Source organism: Geotrypetes seraphini, chromosome 1 (genome assembly GCF_902459505.1).
Source record: "Geotrypetes seraphini chromosome 1, aGeoSer1.1, whole genome shotgun sequence".
NCBI classification, from domain to species: Eukaryota; Metazoa; Chordata; class Amphibia; order Gymnophiona; family Dermophiidae; genus Geotrypetes; species Geotrypetes seraphini.
The window spans coordinates 110,793,755-110,815,618 of record NC_047084.1 but is presented as its reverse complement, the minus strand read 5'-3'; the positions used below and the strand labels follow the sequence as shown (position 1 = coordinate 110,815,618).

The 21,864-nt window shown below is 42.9% G+C and overlaps 1 protein-coding gene across 1 annotated transcript in view; it reads right to left on the bottom strand.

The window, feature by feature from the left end:
* CNTFR (ciliary neurotrophic factor receptor) overlaps positions 1-21,864 on the bottom strand; it is a 1,036,238-nt gene that overhangs the window by 340,416 nt on the left and 673,958 nt on the right. Inside the window, exon 3 of the mRNA XM_033935683.1 lies at positions 10,254-10,335. Within this exon, the coding sequence (XP_033791574.1) occupies positions 10,254-10,335 (82 nt within the window). The remainder of the gene's footprint in view (positions 1-10,253; positions 10,336-21,864) is intronic.

The window sequence follows — 21,864 nt, the reverse complement described above, 5'->3', positions numbered from 1 at the left end:
ACTGTCCCCACATACCATCCATACTTTGTAACAAAATAAATACACCAGGTATTTATCTGAATCGGATGGATTACACTGCACAACAATTTTTTGGTTAAGTCTTGATTCCTGAAAAGTTTTTGGTGATTATGACAGGTACCAACTTGGTATGCTCAAATATGGTTTTGGTTTTACTGCATCACGTAAGAACTATGAGAAATAGACATTTTTATGTTTACTGACAATAAAATATATAGTCAAGTTTACGTTTCGCACAAGCGACTAAATGAAACAGAATTAAAAGTGTTTTGCTCCCGAGTTTCTTTTATATTCAGTGTCTGGTGCATCACGTTGTAGCATCCAACAATAGTCGGCAAGCATTGACGGATTCCAATTGCCCTGGTATCGTTTCTCCATCGTAGCTATGTCTTGATGAAACCTTTCACCGTGCTCGTCACTCACAGCACCGAGATTTGCGGGGAAGAAGTCCAAGTGTGAATGGAGGAAATGAATCTTGAGTGACATATTGCACTTCATTCTCTTGTATGCTTTGAGAAGTTTGTCTACCAGCTGAATGTAGTTTGGGGCTCTGTAATTGCCCAGAAAATTGTCAACAACGTCTTTCAAGGCTTTCCAGCCAATTTTTTCCGGCCCAACTAACAGATCTTCAAATCGCTTGTCACTCATAACATGTCTGATCTGGGGGCCAACAAAAATACCCTCTTTGATCTTGGCATCAGTTATTCTTGGGAACATCTGTCTTAAATAACGAAAACCTTCCCCTTCCTTGTTCATTGCTTTCACAAAATTCTTCATGAGTCCCAGTTTAATGTGAAGAGGAGGCAAAAATATCTTTGTCGGGTCAACAAGCGATTCATGTGCTACATTTTTCTGTCCTGGAACTAACTTTTTACGGAGTGGCCAGTTCTTTCTAGAATAGTGCGACTCTCTGTCTCGGCTGTCCCATTCGCAGATGAAACAGCAGTACTTTGTATAGCCAAGCTGCAGTCCTAGTAACAGAGCAACGACTTTGAGGTCTCCACAGATATTCCAGTTATACCTGGTTGATAAGACACTTATGGGAGAAAAAATTGTTTGCATCCAAATATAAGAAAAAATCACGACAAAATTGAAGATTTCTCTGAAATGGTACGTGATGGGTAATTTTTGATGTAATATTCATGATCAGCACCCAAAATTCTATAAGAAACACCCAGCAGTGTTCAGGAAGCAAAAACTTTGTTGTGCAGTGTTATCGTTGTTATAGAACTGCCAAGGAATGTGATGTGCCAAGTGCAATAAAATAACAATAAAGTTGATTGAAGAAAAATTGACTCTAATAACCCTGTCCCCCCGACATACCGGAAGACAACTCTACAACGTCAAACAAAATAGGAACTCGAAGCAACAACAGACCAAAGAAAACACCTCGTTGAGAGGGCATTTTGGTATATTCAACTTGTCAAAGCGAATTTTGACACATCAAGAATTAGACTTACTAGCTAAAGGTCTCTCCTTCGTTCCAAGTACAAAATATGATGGGTTTAAAATCCGGTCTCATCTTTACAGATTTTTTAGATCTTTACGTTTAAAAGTATTTTTTCATGATAGAAAGTACCAGGCCATTGATACGGGTTTACCCGTGGGTTTAAGAAATAAATCTACTTGGATGCCTCCGGGAGTGGGGGATCCTCTCATTACAGCATTTGAGCGTTTAGTTCTAAAAGACATAGAGGCACTAGAAGCTATCAATGTTAGAACCCATTCTAATCTCACCTATGATCAGTGGAACATTATTCGAAACCTCAGCCAGGATAAATCTATTATTATCCAGAGGGCCGATAAGGGGGGTGGCATCGTAATCCAAAATTACAGTGATTACAGAAATGAAGCTATTGGCCAATTATCTAATATTATGTATTACAGTAATATTGATTACAATCCCACCATGCGGATTAAAAAACAGATTGATGAACGTTTGGGTATAGCAAAATCTGAGGAGACTATTACAGCTCAAGAATTGAAATTCCTAACTGTTGATTGCCCTAGGATACCCTCTATCTACTTTATTCCAAAAATTCACAAATCCAGTTCCAATCCACCTGGTAGGCCCATAGTAGTGGGTATTGGGTCTATATTAGAACCTATATCACAGTATTTGGATGGACATTTAAAACAGTTAGTTTCTTTGGCCAAGTCATACATCAAGGACTCGTCCCATTTTCTACAGATTTTAGAAGATTTATCAGATAACAGCTGGTGGGATCATTGCATTCTAGTGACGGCTGATGTAACAGCGTTATATACCAATATCCCCCAACGAGCAGCTGTATCTTTGGTAAATTCTCAGTTGGTTGATAACATTAAGATACCTCAAGCTAAAAAGTCCTTGATGAATGACTTGGCCAAATTTGTAATTTACAATAATTACTTTAAATTTGAGGATGAGTTTTTCCTCCAAACTAAAGGGGTGGCTATGGGGGCAACAGTTGCCCCAACTTTGGCTTGTTTGTACATGACAATGTATGAGGAGAAGTATGTTTATAAATCACCATCATTTAAATACATACATTGTTGGAAGAGATTCATCGACGATGTCTTTTTTGTGTGGAGTGGTGGAGTTACGGCGCTCGAATCATTTATGGAAGAAATGAACCAATGGGATCAAAACATCAAATTCACCTATCAATATGACAATCATCAAATATCGTTTCTTGATATTAAAGTGTATAAGAACTATGGACGCCCCTATACCACTCTTCACAAGAAACCATCGGATCGGAATGCTCTTCTACAATACCAAAGTTTCCATCCACGACCCCTAAGAAACAGTATTCCAATAGGGCAGTTTCTCCGCCTTAGGAGAATATGCTCTAGTGAACACGATTTCAATGAAGAAGCCCTTAGAATGTATAACAACTTTGTAGATAGAGGGTATCCTCATAGGGTAATCAAGAAGGCTTGGAAAAGAGCAAAAAATTGCCATAGGCCCTGGATTATGAATTCATCTTCTGAAAATAAAGTTAATTCTGATGTTATGCCACATTCCAGTAAAAATTTTGACATCAAGCAAATTATTTTGAAACATTGGCCGGTTGTTCAATATCATTCGGCTTTTTCTGAGAGACCTAATTCTGTGTTATGCCACATTCCAGTAAAAATTTTGACATCAAGCAAATTATTTTGAAACATTGGCCGGTTGTTCAATATCATTCGGCTTTTTCTGAGAGACCTAAATTTGCTTTTTCCAGGGCCCCGAATTTAGGAGAAAAATTAAAATATAGGCAGTTGAGATCTAATATAAAAAATTTTTCTCCTCATAAAGCATGCGGCAAATGCCGTCTATGTCAATACGAGTGGGATACTGTGTATGTGGATATTCCGACAGGTCAAAGGAAGACATTTAAATTACAATCGGACACAAATTGTGACTTTTCCGGAGTAATATATTGCATTAAATGCCCATGCAACAAATATTATATTGGCCAAACGTCTCGTAAAATTAAGACCAGGATTTCTGAGCACCTAAGTGGCATTCGTAATCACAGGATGTCCGCCCCCCTTACGACCCACTGGATGGAGCAATCACATTCCATTAATGAACTTAAATACACTGTTCTCATCCAGATCAGAGACTCAGAGGGCTTTGATCCGGAGAGAACAGCGTTTCATCGTTGAATGGCAAACTTTAATTCCTCATGGTTTAAATCATGAAATTGAATGGTTGCTCATGTAAGTTTGTAGCGTGGGCATTCTACTTTTTCCTGGTTGGGGTTCCGTCTGTTCCGACCCCTTTGCGTCATTTCCGGTGGGATCGATATATATGGAGTATCCTGAAGTAGTATTTCCACTTACTCTTGCCGGTCAGCCCGTCCCGATAAGGTTACCTCTTTGAAGTTTTTGTGCCACTAATAGGTATTTATACATAGTTTTCAGATTGAGTATTAAATTGTTAAACCTATAAGGGAAATATATTTTTATCTCCTGAGCCCACGGATAGTGGGTTTTGTTCATATTTAGATAGGATTTTTTCTAATACCGTATTTGCCGGCGTATAGGACGACTGGGCGTATAAGACGACCCCCCAACTTTTAGTTAAAAAATAGAGTTTTGTGTTATACTCGCCGTATAAGACGACCCCTTCTTCCGCACACCTTCTCTACCGCCCCGGGTGCAGCACAGCCGGCCAGGTCCCCTTACTTTTGTGGCACTTCCCCGACCGACCCACAACAGCCCCGATCCGACAAACCTCCCTGCCCTTAACCGCGAATCTAAATTACCTTCTTACAGCTGCTGTAAGAAGGTATTTAGATTCGCGGCTACAGGGCAGGGAGGATTGTCGGACCCGGGCTGTTATCGGTCGGTCGGGGAAGTGCCACAAAAGTAAGGGAACCTGGCCGGCTGTGCTGCAACCGGGGCGGGGCGGCCGCCCCTCTCTCTTGGTACCGCGAGGCTACTCTCCTTCTCCTTACCTGCCATGCCTGCAGCACAGAGCCGAACGGAAGTCTTCCCGACGTCAGCGCTGACGTCGGAGGGAGGGAGGGCTTTGTTTAAGCTTTGTTTAAGCCCTCCCTCCCCTCCGACGTCAGCGCTGACGTCGGGAAGACTTCCGTTCGGCTCTGTGCTGCAAGCAGAGAAGGTAGGAAGAAGAAGAGCCGCGCGACTAAGTACATCCAGCCCCGCAAGTAAGGGCATGTAAACTGTACCCGGCGTATAAGACGACCCCCGACTTTGGGGAGGATTATAAGGTACTAAAAAGTCGTCTTATACGCCGGCAAATACGGTAGTTATATTTGTGTTTTGGATTACTAGTGTCCTTCCCTGAAGAAGACTTGAAACTCGAGTCGGGGGGACAGGGTTATTAGAGTCAATTTTTCTTCAATCAACTTTATTGTTATTTTATTGCACTTGGCACATCACATTCCTTGGCGGTTCTATAACAACGATAATCCATCCGATTCAGATAAGTACCTGGTGTATTTATTTTGTTACAAAGTATGGATGGTATGTGGGGACAGTGAAAAACTATGATGGTCCCCTATTGAACCTCAGGTGGTGTGATTACACTATTATTCACGGGTTCAGGGTCTGAGTTTTTCACTAATAATTTTGAAATGTTTTTAAAATTAAAACTGTGATTATTGTTATTATTTATTTGTATACGAACATTTCAGAGATTGATTTTTTTTTATGTACAATCCATTTTAGCCCTTGACAGTGCCATGTTGCAATTTTTCAGCTCAGTTTGTTATTCATTTAAAAAGGTACCTGGCCTCGACAACCTATTCAAATGCCCTAATTTGCCTATATTAATGGAATCCTTCAACAAATCCTTACCAAGTTTCAAGTTTCAAGTTTATTTGTTCTTAATGAATCGCCTATTTAAATTGCTAGGCGATGTACAACATCATAAAATATACAAATAAAAAATTAGTGTTAACATATGAACTAATTTTTGCTAAGGATTAAAACATACCAGAGTTGTGAGGATAGGTAGAGGAAAAGTTACAATGTTTGGATAGGAGAGAAAGAAAAACATAAAAGGGAAGAACAAAAGGAGGGTAATTTTAGTTACTTAAAAAAAGAGTCGGTAATTAATATACTAGGAATCATAAGCATCTTTAAAAAGAAATGTTTTTAGAGTTTTTTTAAATAAAGTTAGATCTTTTATTTCTCTAATGCATTGAGGTAATTGATTCCATGAATGGGGGGCCATGACTGAAAACATGTCATGTCGTCTGATTCCTATAACTTTCATTGAGGGAATGGAAAGAAGACTATAAGAAGTTGAGCGAAGTGACCGTGAGGTGTTGTAGGGGATTAGCCACCTGTTAATAAATTGTGGTTCGTTAAAACTTACGGCTTTAAAAACTAAAAGTAGTCATTTAAAAGTAATGCGATGGCTTACCGGAAGCCACAAACCGTTCACTACTGTGCAACTATCAGCTTCTAGTTTAAAATCTGTTCTATCACCATACATGAAGAAGGACACGGTACTACTCGAAAGGGTCCAGAGAAGAGCGACTAAAATGGTTAAGGGGCTGGAGGAGTTTCTTTGCAGCGAGAGATTAGAGAAAAAAGGAGACTGAGAGGGGACATGATCGAAACATTCAAGATAATGAAGGGAATAGACTTAGTAGATAAAGACAAACTGTTCACCCTCTCCAAGGTAGAGAGAACGAGAGGGTACTCTCTAAAGTTGAAAGGGGATAGATTCCGTACAAACGTAAGGAAGTTCTTATTCACTCAGAGAGTGGTGGAGAACTGGAACGCTCTTCCGGAGGCTGTCATAGGGGAGACACCCTGAAGGGATTCAAGACAAAGTAGATAAAGACAGGTTGTTCACCCTCTCCAAGGTAGGGAGAACGAGAGGGCACTCTCTAAAGCTGAAAGGGGGTAGAGTCCGTGCGAATGTAAGAAAGTTCTTCTTCAGAGTTTCAAGTTTATTTTTGACTTATTGAATCGCTTAATTTAATTTGCTAAGCGATTTACAGACAAAAAATAGATACATCAGATTAATTATAAAAGGATACATAAATTTGACAGATTATCATACAAAATAATAAATAAAATCATACAAACTAACAGATACATGGGGAAAGAAAGGATAGAACTACAATCGTATATATAAAAAGAAAACATAAATGGTAAAAACAACAGATAGGGGAGATAACGGGGAAATAAAAAGAGAGTGGTGGAAAACAGGAACGCTCTTCCGGAGGCTGTTATAGGGGAAAACACCCTCCAGGGATTCAAGACAAAGTTAGACAAGTTCCTGCTGAACCAGAACGTATGCAGGTAAGGCTAGACTCAGTTACGGCACTGGTCTTTGACCTAGGGGCCGCCGCGTGAGCAGACTGCTGGGCACGATGGACCACTGGTCTGACCCAACAGCGGCATTTCTTATGTTCTTATTACCACTATTTATCATTTCTATAGTGCTGAAAAGCATCCGTAGTGCTATACAGTCAACATGCAGTAGATCAGTGGTGTCAAACGCAAACCCTTTGCGGGGCCACATTTTGGATTTGGAGGTACTCGGAGGGCCTCAAAAAAAAAAATAGTTAATGTCTTATTAAAGAAATGACAATTTTGCATGAGGTAAAAACTTTTTATAGTGTATAAATCTTTCCTTTTGACTAAGTCTTAATAATATTATTGTAATTTATAGCTAAAGATATATTTGATCAAGAAATTGTCCGAGGGCCTCAAAATAGTACCTGGCGGGGCCGTGAGTTTGAGACCACTGCAGTAGATGATCCCTACCCAGAAGAGCTTACAATCTAATTGGACAGACAGGACATATAGGGGCTGGGGAGTTTCTTGCAGAGTGATTGATAGGATGGGAATAGGTAAGTTTATGGTGCTTGATACCCCCTTCTGTGTCCACGACAGAAGCCACCCCAAAATGTAGAAGGCAAAGTGTTTGCTGGTTTATTTGCTTTTCCTTGTCCAGAACTTTCAAGAAATTAAATGCTCAGACAATAAAGATGTCTCTCTTTTCAAAAATTTGGCAGCAGAGTGATTTGTGAGCAGTTCTGCCTTCATTCTGACTGACCGGTTGCATGAGTGAGGTCTGTAGAACACCCCTTTCTCTCCTCAGCGCCCCACATCTCGGCAGACCCCCCCCCCCCCTGCAGCAGGCGGAGAAGCCTTTTCATCTTGAAGACAATGCCTTGCAAATACACGCGGAGGCCAGAGAATGGCAAACCGCTTTTGCTCAGAGAAAGGGGGGGGGGGCTGGGGGGTAACAGCAACTGCGGGACAGTTCATTTCATGCTGGTAAGAGCAGACGGATCGATTCACGGCCCAGAACGGACCTTCACAATTGATTAACCTACAAAATGTGTTCATCTCGCTGCTGATTTCAAGCACAAAAAGAACAATTACTACTTAAAAGGGAGTTAATTTAGCAAATCGAAGATCAATTTAAGAAAAAAAAAAAAGCGCTCATTTATAAAAAGGAATTCAGTTTCTGTGAAATATTACGGCAATCAACTTTATCGTAGGTTCAGCATGTTTATGGGTAGGAGGGAGAAAGTATGGTGGGGTACAGGATTGCTTTACCCACAGTCTCTTTATTTATCATGCTGTGCAGTCAAAGCTGCAGCGAAGCTGATTTTAAGAAAGGTTTGGACAAGTTCCTGGAGGAAAAGTCCATAGTCTGTTATTGAGAAAGGCACGGGGGAAGCCACTGCTTGACATGGATTGGTAGCATGGAATGTTGCTACTCTTTGAGATTCTAGAATCTTGTTATTCTCTGGGATTCCGGAATCTTGCTATTCTTTGAGATTCAAATCGGTCAAGCCGTTTTTGAATTACTGTGAGAATGGCAGCTTTTTACATTTTTTCCATTGACATGAATGGGTGAAATCTGATTTTATGTTTGTAGCTCCGCCCACGTGTGCAGGTGGGCCGCGAGACCCCCAGAACAAATCACCCCAGGTAGTGAGGGATCTGCATACCAAGTTTCGTTAAAATCGGTCAAGCCGTTTTTGAATTACTGTGAGAATGGCAGCTTGTTACATTTTTTCCATTGACATGAATGGGTGAAATCTGATTTTCTGTTTGTAGTTCCGCCCACGTGTGCAGGTGGGCCGCGAGACCCCCAGAACATATCACCCCAGGTAGTGAGGGATCTGCATACCAAGTTTCGTCCAAATCGGTCAAGCCGTTTTTGAATTACAGTGAGAATGGCAGCTTTTTACATTTTTTTCCATTGACATGAATGGGTGAAATCTGATTTTCTGTTTGTAGCTCCGCCCACGTGTGCAGGTGGGCCGCGAGACCCCCAGAACAAATCACCCCAGGTAGTGAGGGATCTGCATACCAAGTTTCGTTAAAATCGGTCAAGCCGTTTTTGAATTACTGTGAGAATGGCAGCTTGTTACATTTTTTCCATTGACATGAATGGGTGAAATCTGATTTTATGTTTGTAGCTCCGCCCACGTGTGCAGGTGGGCTGCGAGACCCCCAAAACATATCACCCCAGGTAGTTGGAATTACTGTGAGAATGGAAGCTTTTTACATTTTTTCCATTGACATGAATGGGTGAAATCTGATTTTCTGTTTGTAGCTCTGCCCACGTGTGCAGGTGGGCTGCGAGACCCCCAGAACATATCACCCCAGGTAGTGAGAGATCTGCATACCAAGTTTCGTTAAAATCGGTCAAGCCATTTTTGAATTACAGTGAGAATGGCAGCTTTTTACATGTTTTCCATTGACATGAATGGGTGAAATCTGATTTTCTGTTTGTAGCTCCGCCCACGTGTGCAGGTGGGCCGCGAGACCCCCAGAACATATCATCCCAGGTAGTGAGGGATCTGCATACCAAGTTTCGTTCAAATCGGTCAAGCCGTTTTTGCGTGATCGCGGCACATACACACACACATACACACATACCTCCGATTTTATATATATAGATACTAATAAAGTCCCCCCCCTTCCCTCACAATTGAACTTGTAAATTTAAGGGAAAAGAAAATTTCATCTAATTAGTACAATACTTTGTTAATGGCTCCCAAACATCTTGAAATTTCTTGAAACTACCCCGCTGTATTGCCAAAAATCTCTCCATTTTATATATATGACATAAGGAATTCCACCAAAATTTATAATTTAATCTACTCCAGTTTTTCCAATTACACGTAATTCGTTGAATGGCAACCCCAGTCATTATAAGTAATAATTTGTTATTTGTAGAAATCTGACTTTTCACTCTCATTGCCATACCAAACATCACAGTATCATATGATAATGCCACTGGATTGTCTAATAAACAATTAATTTGGTCTCAAATTGATTTCCAAAAAGTCATAATAAATGGACAATAGAATAATAAATGATCTAAAGTCCCTGCCTCGAGATGACAGTGCCAACATCTATTAGACTTAGAGCTATCCAATTTTTGTAACTGAACACCGTTTCTAGCCTTCTCGCTGTCTGTCATGGTAGGCTCACATTCTACTTAATGTACCTGAAGCAATTAGGGGATTAAGCGACTTGCCCGGGGTCACAAGGAGCAGTGCAGGATTTGAACCCACATCCGCAGGGTGCGGAGGCTGTAGCTCTAACCACGGTGCCACACCGGAGAACTAATATCGTCAAACATCTCTCTGATTGTGGATGTCCTAAAATCATGGCTAGCTGTGAGATCACCAGAATAGAGATCGGAAACTTTACACCACGTAATCCATCGGTCTTGCGCATCTGGAGCTTTTTTTTTTTTTTTTTTTTTTTCACAAGAAAGGGTAGACTGTGCATCGCCCACTTACCCTGCTGGCTGTGCCTCTGTGAATATACCACCGTTACTGCAGTCAACACAATACAGCAGGCTGACGTGACACTGCTCGCCATCTGTTGAAAGAAACAAAGGGGAAATGCTTAGGGTGGGGTCAATCAGAACCCAGGCGGACTCGCATGCACACCGGCTGGAAGCAACGGAGCTGCGCCTTCACATTGAGTCACCTGCTCAAATTAAACAGGATTAATCCTGACCAGAGAGGGAGCAGGGCGTCCGATGAGAGCAAGCCACCCCATCTGGTACAGAAATGCCAGGGAGAGCTTTCAGCGAATGAACTGCTGGCCCAGCAAGGGCTCTCAGCCCCAAATGGAAACAGAAAAGCCCAATTCCTAGAGGGAGCGTCATCATTAATAACACAAAGTTTTATTTCCTGCAGTTTGCTGCAAGTCAGACTGCCAGACAGGTCAGTTCACCTGTTTTGAAGACGGACCATCATCCTCTTTTGGGCTCATTTCGGTTTCATCCTAAAATATTTTGTTTTTTGCCCCTTGTTCTCCGAACTGATTCTTTCTTCCCTTTCATCAGACTATAAAATATCCTTCCTTCAGGTCAGCCTTCAGTTCTAATAGGTAGGTGACTATGAGGGGTGATGAAAAGTTCTCAGACCAACCAACCAACTTCCTAAATTTTGAGCGTTATTTTGCCAATGGAGCTGAAAAGAGGGTTATCTTATTTCATAAAGTGCCAATTTGCAGAAACAAAATTCTCTGTTTTGACATTGTTTCAGGTCATTGATAGAACCGTATCCGCGCCATTCTCTTCTTGGTTGGGCTGAGAACTTTCCAGCACCCCCTCGTAGTGTGAAGATTTTCAGACTCTGGTAACCAGAGATGAGATTGTGATGTCATAATGCCTCATTCCACCAATAACAGCCAACCTCATCAGTGATGTCACAATGGCTTCATTATTCTATACTTGGCTCACTTTTATTACATAGGAGGGGGTGCCGAAAGGTTCTCAGCCCAACCAACCAACTTCCTAAATTCTGAGTAGTTGAAAAAGAGTTTCATCTTATTTCATTAAGTGCCAATTTGCAGAAACAAAAGTCTCTGTTTTGACGTTGTTTCAGATCATTGGTTGAACCATATACCCCTCATTCTCTTCTTGGTTGGGCTGAGAACTTTTCAGCACCCGCTTATAGTATGAAGAGTTTCAGTCTCTGGTAACCAGAGCTGAGATTGTGATGTCATAATGCCTCATTCCACCAATAAGAGCCAACCTCATCAATGATGTCAAAATGGCTCGATTGTCCTATATTTAGCTCAGTTTTATTACATACGAGCAGCGGCATAGTAAGTATTCTCTGCCTCCCCCTGCCGCACGCACACCCCCTTCCCTTTTTAACTTCTCTGGTGTGAGCAGCATGCCCACATCGGTGTCGGCTCGCCCTTTGACGTCACTTCCTAAGCGCCGGCCTCAGAAGTGACGCCAAGGAGAATGCCACTGTCGCCGCGAGCAGCAACCTCGTGCCGCAGAAGTAAAAATAGTTTGGAGAAAAGCAAGGGGTGCGCAGCAAGGAGAGGAGCGGGGATGGGAGAGGGGGGTCAGAGAGCGCCTGGGGTGGATTGCCCCCCCTGCCCTCTACCGAGAACTTTTCATCACCCCTTCATTCATGGGGCTCTGAGGAAGCTCCAAGGGCCATTTTTTTTAGCAGCAATCCAAACAAAAACTAACTCCCTCTTCAATTAAACTGCGCTAGCAGACGATAGCGCAGAGAGCTGTGCTTAATGGCCCGCGCTGCTCCTGACGCTCATAGAGTTCCTATGAGCATTGAGAGCAGCGCGGACCATTCAGTGCGGCTCTCTGCGCTGAAAACTGCTAGCGCAGTTTGATAGAAGAGGCTTAGTCTCTTAAACAGCTGCTAAAAATAAAAATTTTTATCAGCTTTTTATCAGCTATTTATGAGACTAAGAATTCAACAGCACTTTATGTTTAAAAATTCTGGGTCTTAGTTCTTGAATAAATATACACATATATTATACTTAATATATATTACAGAGCTAAGCTTTAACAGGCCTTTCTTTCATAAAACATTCACTGCATAATTGCTTCTAAAAATGAACCTCCTTGCCGTCAGTTTTCTGTGTGGTTTCTGTGTATCATATTTCCCCATGTAAAGGCCGCCTCTCTGCATAGATCGCACCCATGTATAGGCCGCAGAAAAGGGCAGCCTATGTTTAAAAAATGGAAGATCTAACTCATATATACAGACACATAATTAAACATATATTCAGTAATTCAAAATACGGCTTCTAGACACAGATGTCATAGTATTCCAAAAGGGTTCCCAAGTGGTTTGGATAGGTACCTAGAGGACAAAGGGATTGAGGGGTACAGATAGGAGTAGAGGTAGGTTATAAGGATAGGATTAGAGGATTAGAAGATTAGAGGTAAGTTACAAAATTAGTCTGGGACCACTGTTCAGGCGATAGGCCTGATGGGCCGCCGCGTGAGCGGACCGCTGGGCAGGATAGACCTCTGGTCTGTCCCAGCGGAGGCTCCTTTTTATGTTCTTATGAGAGGTTCGGAACACTCCGGAGTTCCCAGGCTAGCAAAGTAATCATCTGAGACCTCCACAAGGAAAGCGTAGGGACAGTTGGTTCTAACCACAACAACAAAATGCATTTTAAAGCGGACAAGATTGACCATCGCAGAAAGATCCTAGCTCCAGGTAGTCTAGGATGCTGAGAGGGTAAGACCCCAAAAAGTAGTTCTGGTGTAGGACGTACTATCATCTTCCAAATATGTCTGATAAAGGTAAATAAGCTGGCCCAAAAGGATTGAACAGCCGGGCAAGACCAAAACATATGGCCAAGGGTAGCTTCCAAAAATCCACATGTCATACAGCATGGAGAAGGGCGTAATTTAGCTCGATGCGCCCACTTAGGTGAAACAAATAATCGAAATAGCAATTTATATTGCATTTCAAAAAAGTATATATATTTCCTTAAAGAGGGCAATCGAGTTACAGCAGTAGAAATAGTGTCATCTGGCAGTATAACATTAAGATCCTGTGCCCAAGCGATCTGGTATTTTGCATAGTCAGGCAATGGGGCCTCATCTTTCAGATAACGATGATCAAATTTAAGAGGCACCATCATTTGGGAGTCTAACGTGTAAGCCGTAGACAATGTTTCACGTTTAGCAGTGTCCAGATTAGATCGCTTAAGGGAATTCAAATAGTGATGGATCTGCAAATATGCAAACCAGTCCCTATCGGTCAGATCATATTCTCTACATAACTGGGCAAAGGATTTAATGGTACCATCCCGATGGACTAAATGAAACAAATATACCAGTCCCTTAGATTCCCAGTAAGTAAACCGTGAAATCCCCATTCCAGGCAAAAAGGGCCTGATTCTCTTAAAGTGCATCCCAATTTTAGGCAGCTGTAGGCGTCCTACAGCTGTCTAATCAGCCAATCGGGATGCACGTTTTAAAAAAAAAAAATACTCCCCAGGCAGGCCTGAAGGCGCCTCCGGGAGCCTAGGGAGACCCGCAAGATGCCTAAGCTCGTCTAAGGGCCTTAGGCGGGCCTTAGGCTGAACCTAGGCGGCACTACGCGTCTCCCTAGTAGATGAGAGGCTTAAAATGTAGGCCAGCAAAATGCTGGTCTACATTGTAAGTAGACGCGGCCGCTATACTTATCGCGGCAAGGGATCTCTCTGCCGCAATAAGTATAGCGGGCCGCGGCCTGTCCGATCGCTGGGAGGAAGGTGCCCAATCCCTCCTGCCCGAAGACGCACCCTCCCGACACTACCGACCGCCCCACCCCCGACACTACCGACCGCCCCCCCGACATTACCGATCTCCCCCTCCCATATAGGTCCAGGAGACATTGTCAAATGCTTTAGCCGCATCCAAGCTCACAAATAAAGTTGGAAGCGCCTCTTGCTGAGCGTGAGCCAAGGCAAGTAGAATCTTACGTACATTTAACACTGATTGCCGTGCTGGAACAAAGCCAGCTTGGTCTTTATGGATTAGCAGAGGAATATAAGGGAGCAATCTATTTGCTAAAATACGAGAAAAAAGCTTAAGGTCCACACTGAGTAGAGAGATAGGCCGATAAGAGCCTGGGAGATCTGCAGCTTTACCAAGTTTAAGTAAAGGAACTATAGATGCCTCGTTAGCAAATCGAGGAAATGAACCACTTCGTATAACCTCGTTAAAATAAGACAACAGAGGGCCGCAAAGCGATGTCTCTAAAATTCAATAAAATTCACCTGAGAAACCATCAGGGCCAGGGGCAGTACCAGGCTTAATAGCCCTAATAGCTTTCTGGATCTCTAAAGCCTGTAACGGACGATTAAGCTGCTGTACTGCCTCCCCCGAAAGACGCGGCATCCCTGAAGAATCTAAATAATCGTTAACCAATTCAGATGGCAGAAGAGGGCTTACATCATATTGGGATGCAAAATACTCTTTCAACACATGGATTATATCTGCGGTACGAGAAACGATCGTGCCCCCAGAAGAATGTATAGCTAAAATAGGCTTCCTACCTTTATGCAGATCCACCATTCTAGCCAGCAATTTACCTGGTTTATTACCATATCTTTGAAAATGATATTTACGATAAGAGGCCCACCGTTGCATCTTAGAATGAAGCAGAGTGTTAAGAGTAGCCTGTGCGGTTAAGTACTTTTCTTTGGTAGCCTCTGAGGGTTTCGCCATATAGATACTTGCAATGCACGTTCAATGTACTTGCAATGCATTAGCAACTTGCAATGCACGTTCCATTACAATAATAGCTTTATTTGCTCTACGCAACCTTGTACAAGTATAAGCTAAAATATGTCCTCGAAGGACCGATTTAGCAGCATCCCAAAATAAAAGAGGATCATCTAAGTGCTGGGCATTATTAGAGACATAATCTTCCCATTGAGCCAATAGAAATTTTTGAAACTCAGGATCTTGGGCCAAAAAAGCAGGAAACCTCCAATGCCCTGAGCGAAAAGGGGAAGCCTCTAATTGGATATCAATCCAAACTGGTGCATGATCAGAAATATGGATATGACCAATTCTCGCCTCCCTGACCTGCGAAAATAGAGAGAAAGACAACAAAACATAATCAAGACGAGACCAAGAACCATGAGCACGAGATAGATGGGTATAATCTCGTACTTCCAGATAGAGGAGCCGCCATGGATCAATTAAATCTAGATTAGAACAAAAATTTTTAAGGATTGAGCCCCGTATACCTATGGAAGTAGCAGGGCAGGAGGACCTATCCAATTCAGGGTCCATCACTAGACTGACATCCCCCACCAAAAGTAAGGGATCACCAGAATAACGAGAACACAGCGCAATCAGGTGTTGAAAAAAAGGAAATGGTAAAGAATTTGGCCCATATACCACTAACAAAAGATAATAGATATCCCCCACCTGGAGACGCAACAGTAGATATCTACCTTCTATATCTTTGTCTAGGATCTGAACGCCCAAGGGGGAGGACCTACGGAGTAAAACTGCCACACCACCATGACGGCCTGTAGAAGAGGAGAAAAATACCTCACCTATCCATAGTCTTTTTATCTTAAGATGTTCCTCATCTGTCAGTCTGGTCTCCTGGAGACAAGCAATATCTGCTTTAGTACATTGAAGGGTTTCCAGTGGTGCATCCAGCCTGCCTCCGCACTGCCCGCTGAATGGCCGACCTCAGCTCTCGCAGGACTCGCGAGAACTGACCTCAGGCACTCAGCAAGTGGTGCAGGGCAGGCCGTATGCTGCCCTGCACCACTGGAGACCCGAGCTGTGCACCAGCGAGGAGGCTTCTGAAAAAGGTATCGGGGGTAGGGGGGATGATTAAAATTTTTTATATTGGTCTCTCCATTTAACTAGGCTGCACCCCATACACGGGTTTGTAAAACCCTTGTATAGGCTGCTGCCTATATATGGGGAAATAACGGTAGTATGACTTCTGTATACAGCTCCTATTATGACACAGCACAGTAGCTCTGATTAATATAGCCTCATAGTATTTGAGCTACGGAGACAAAGTTTTCCAAACCATTAAACATGAATACCCCTCAAGAATAAAACATAGATCATGAACATACTGTGGATATTTCCTCCAGGAACTTGTCCAGACCTTTTTTAAAACCAGATATGTTAACCGCTCTTACCACATCCTCTGGCAATGCGTTAGAGCTTAAATATTCTCTGAATTAAAAAAATTATTTCCTCCTATTTGTTTTAAAAGTATCTCCCTATAACTTCATTGAGTGTCCCCTAGTCTTTGTAATTTTTGATGGAGTAAAAATTTGTTCCTCTTGTCCCTATTCTACACCGCTCTGGATGTTGTAGACTTCAATCATAACTCCCCTAAGAAATCTCTTTTCCAAGCTGAAGATCCCTAACCTTTTTAGTCTTTCCTCATACGAGAGGAGTTCCATGTCCTTGATCATCTTGGTCGCTCTTCTTTGAACCTTTCTAGTTCTGCGATAAGTCAGGAATGTCCAACATTTCAACCACAGGCTCATTCTCTTCCTCCAACTTAAATGGGTCTGTGCCTTCTCCCTAACCGAAATGATAAAAGAAAACTCCTCAGAGGGTAGATGTTCTCCTTTCATGAGTAGGAGAGAAATCTAGAAGGAAGGTCCAAAGATCCATCCTCTGGGAGAACCTTGGGCTCTTCCTCAGAAACAGTCCATATTAGACTCACTTAAACAACATGCACAACACTTTAAACTTAATAGTCTTCTGAGTCTGCACCCACCTCAGAGAGATGGAATCATAGCCAATCTCTCTGGATGAGAGTGCTGAGGTTTCATTAAAGAGACTATATACTGACACCATTTCGGCTGGTGCTGACCTCAATTCTTCTTCAAGCAATAGTGTCCATGCATGACCAACAAGGAGACCATGGGACTCCAGAAGTTGCTGGACCAACATTGGGCCCAACAGTGACCACCACGATATCTTCGCATTGCTTCAGACTAGAAGACACCCCTGCGCCTCCTGGAGCATTGACTGATTCTTGAGGACAGGCAATGGTACAGGTGGGGGCTCAGTCAGGGTGGTTAGGTTCATAGAAGGTACTGGAGTCGAACTGGAAGGCTGGTCCTGGCCCAGTGATGGCTGGCATGCTGGCACTGAATCTTTGGAGAGAGAGCAATCCTCATGGCCCTGAGGCTTCTCAGGTACTGGCAGTGCTGATGCTGTCTGTCTATCTGTACTGGTGATGCTGATGCTGTGTTGCTGGTGCAGTGCCTTGAAGGGGACTAATACTTCTAGGCCTCTGTACATCGCCCAGCATCAGAATACCTTGGCGTTGACAAGGATGAGGTTGAATCTTTGGTATGGGATCAAAAGATGCTTGGTCCCGATGGGTGCTACTGATGCTCGAAGTCAATGCACCCCCAGTATCTGATGCGGCTTCAGGGGCCATGGCAATCAATGCCCCCAACTCCAAAGTCGATGGAATGGACTTCCAAGCACTAAGAATATTTTTGTGGTGTTCCTCTTGACTCTTAATGGTTCTTTTTGAAATCTGTTGACAGAGTTTACAAAAGGAAACCAATCCAATCAGTAGGTCTTATATTCTACTATTTTTCAATTCAGATTCAGAGCGGATTACAAGAAGAACCCTACATTAAGGGGAGCACAATGCACTTAAAAATTATTGCACAAAGAGTTAAAATATCAAGAATAACATTTAGCAAAAAAAAAGTAGGTCTTTAAAACTTTATGAAAAATAATATACAAATTCAGGCTTCTTATTTCTAAAGGAAGCCCATTCCAGGTCTCAACAGCCTGATAATAAAATAATCGTACCAGTTGACGCTTCCTAATTACTGGAAACTGAAGTTTAAAGCTACAGTTACTCTGAGTAGTAATAGAATGTTTTGGAAACATTATGGTAGGGCCCTAGACATGAGAAGCACCCAAATATGCGTGCCGGTACGTGACATGGTCCTAGCACGCTGGGAGCATTTACTGAACCCACTGGGAGGGAAGACAGCCAAAGCAAAATCAAATGGCTTTATTGTGGAGAATGATAGGGGGAAAAAAAATTAACCCTTTCCAGAACACTCAGGCCTAAGCAGGCCAACAAGCTACAGTGGCACAGTGGTTAACACTACAGCCTCTGAGGTTGTGAGTTCAAATCCCCCACTGCTCCTAGGCAAGTCACTTACTCCTCCATTGTCCCAGGTGTGAGTACCAGCATATAATATGCAGAGTTATGTCTTACCACATCTAGACTATTATAATTCTCTTTTTTGTGGCTTGCCAAAGACTTCAGTCAGAGCGCTTCAGGTGGCTCAAAATATCGCTGCCAGGGTAATCGCTCGATTGCCCCGTTATTCCCATGTTACACCTGTGCTGGACAAACTTCACTGGTTGCTGGTTGTTTGGAGGTCACAGTTTAAGCTTCTGACCTTGGTATTCAAATCCGTCCAGGATCTGTTGCCCGAGGCGATTGCTTCTCTGCTACAGACTTATATGCCTTCTTCGTTCTGTCTCCAAAGCTGCAATCGATCACGTATGTTCCAAGTAGCCGGAGCTTTACTATCCGTCTGACCTTTGATTTTTTTGGCATTTCGGAAAAGTTTGAAAGCCCATTTTTTTCAACTTGCCTTTTCAAAATTGGGTTACTTTGTAATTTGATAATTGCTTGGCTTTTTATTTTAAGGCACATGTGTTAGTTTTTTTTTAAAATGTATGCTGTTATTTTAATAATTTGCTATGTTTTGTTTGATTATGTATCGTTGTTATCCGCATAGATGGATGATGTGCGGGCTACAAGTGTCTTAAATAAATAAATATGTATATATAAAATTTAAAAAATGCTAGGATATGTTTTTTTTTTTTTTAGTTCAAAATGTTTTATTGATTTTATAAGTAGAGAAAAAAATACAAAGCCGATGCCAATATCAAGGCCCTGCAGACGCATGTAAAGCGCTCTCTCCTCATCGAGCGGGAACTTGAAGACGCGAGCAACCGCTCGCGCCAGAACAATGTGCGGCTGCTTGGTGTGCTGGAAAATCGGGAGGGCACTCATATACTGGCCTTCCTCGAAACATTCATCCCATCTCTCCTAAACATTAAATTTACCAAAGACTTTGAGATCGAGAGAGCCCACCGCACACCTTCAACTCGGCAACAGCGTGATCAGCGCCCTCGACCGATTATACTCAAAATTCTCCGGTACCAGCAGGTGCTGGAGATCATGCAAAAAGCCCGCACACTCGCTCCTATTACCTTCGAGGGGCACAAGATACTATTCCTGCCCGACCTTCACAAGAACACTGTGAAATCAAGACAACAACTTCTGGCTCTTCGTCCTCAACTAAAGAAGATGGGCGCTCGTTTGGGAATTTCCTACCCCGCCAGAATGAGAATCACATACCTTAATCAAACACGCGACTTCACCGATCCGGAACTACTGGCGTCTTTCATTGAAGAAAAATCTCCAACCTCCATAGACGCAGTGTGACTGTGACCGCTCTAACTCATTCATACACTGACTTACCAGCCTCGCCAGATCGTCCCTCGTGGGCTCCCCGGAGCTCCATTTTGCTTCCGTTGGACATTTCGGCCTGTACTCCCTGCTTACATGCTTGCCTTCATGAAATGTTTTCTGTGACTCATATAGTTCTGTTCTCTCCGATACACCCGATCTGTTTTGTTTTTTTAAGTGGGGGAGGGGGGGGGGGGGGAGAAGCAGAGGAATTATTAGCCCAGTACAGCACTTATATGAGAAAATCCAATCAGGCTCTAAACCTTGACCAAGACCAGTTGCAAGCTGTGTGGAGAAACGGAAGAGCACAACCTCACTGCTCTGCAGATAAAGAGAGACCGTCTGGCCCCGTGTGGCGGTGGTGGGCAGTAGGCCTGAATTCACATGCAGTGTGGCCTTTCAGAGGCTTCTAGAACAAATGCTGGGAAGTTTCCCGCACTAGGTCTCCATTCCACGATGTTAGAAATGATGTACTGCTGGTCCTTAAACTTGCACCTGTGTTTCCGAAGTGCAACACCTTGAATGTGTCAGTCCCTGATACGTTTCTTTTGGGGTTTTTTTTTTTTTTCCATCTTTCTTGCTTTATTCCTACTTAGGCTGTAATTGCTCTTCTCTAGGCCTCTGAGGTGCTCAGCTCTTTTTGGGAAAGTCCTGGGTCTATCCAAGTTTATTAAAATTTTGATAAATCGCCTTATCGTAATTCAAAGTGGTTTTACAGAATTTAAAATTCTAAAATACAAGACAATGCCCATTAAAACAAAAAACAAACAAATAGACATGACTTACTGGAAAGAGAGAAGATGGGGAAGGAGCTGTAAAGAACAGATAATGGGGAAAACGAAATGAAAGGCCAAAACGGCCAAGTTAAAAACATCCTTGAAAGGACGATCAAAGTGCAAAAGCATCTTTAAAAAGAACTGTTTTTAAACTGGATTAAAATTTATCTAGGGATGAGCTCCCGCGTGACGCACTGCCGCCGCGTGTAGCAGAAGGTGGCTCCCGCATGGTGGAGCACTGCCAGGTTCGTGCCCATGCTCATTGCCCAGGAACAGCAAGTGGCTTTGGACCCAATTCTGTATAAGAAGCCGAACATTAGGCGCCGGCATGCCTACTGGCGCCCAACTTAATTGCACGAATCGGCTTTAATTGGTGCGGTAATTGAACGCACCGTTTAAAACGGATTAAAAACACATTTTAAAAGAAGTAGGCACTGCTGGGCATCTGCCAAAGTACATTACATTACATTCGTGATTTCTATTCCGCCATTACCTTGCGGTTCAAGGCGGATTACAAAAGGAGTTGTCTGGCCATTTCCAGGGGAATTGAAGAGAAAAGCGAGTTGCTTCAGAGAATTGGGACGAATCTTGCGGCGTTAGTTTGTCTTCAAGGATTTCTTGAATAGCAGGGTTTTTATTTCTTTTCTGAACGATTTGTAGTCTGGGGTCGTTAACAGTAAATTGGAGAGTTGGTGGTCCAGTTTTGCTGCTTGTGTGGCTAGAAAGCTATCGTACAGTTTTTTTTCATTTTACGTCTCTGATTGGGGATGCGTCAACGGTTTGTGTGTTCTCTTGTGTCTTGTTGAGGTAGTTTGGATTAGGCGATTATTTAGATAGGCTGGGCTGTCTCCGTTTATGGTTTTAAATAGTAGGCAGTAGAATTTGAATAGTATTCTTGTTTGTATTGGGAGCCAGTGTGAGTCGAGGTGTGCCACCGTGATGTGGTCGTGTTTCCTCAGTGAATAGATAAGTCTTAGCGCTGTGTTTTGAACTGTTTCTAGTTGTCTTATCATGGTTGGCAGGCAGGGGAGATAGAGGATGTTGCAGTAGTCTAGAACAGTGCTTTTCAACCGCTGTTCCGCGGCACACTAGTGTGCCGCGAGATGTTGCCTGGTGTGCCGTACGGTGCAGACACTGATTAGGCCTCAGGCCGGGTCCCGCACGCGCTCCCATGAGACTCCCCCGGTCCCCGCTGCTGTTCAGTTTCGATCTTCTGCTCTGACGCAACCGGAAACAGGAAGTTGCAGCAGAGCAGAAGATTGAACACTGAGCAGCCGCGCGTGTGCGTCGCCGAAAAACAAAACCTACAAACTAAGGTGAGGCGAAGGGAGAGAGCTGGCTAA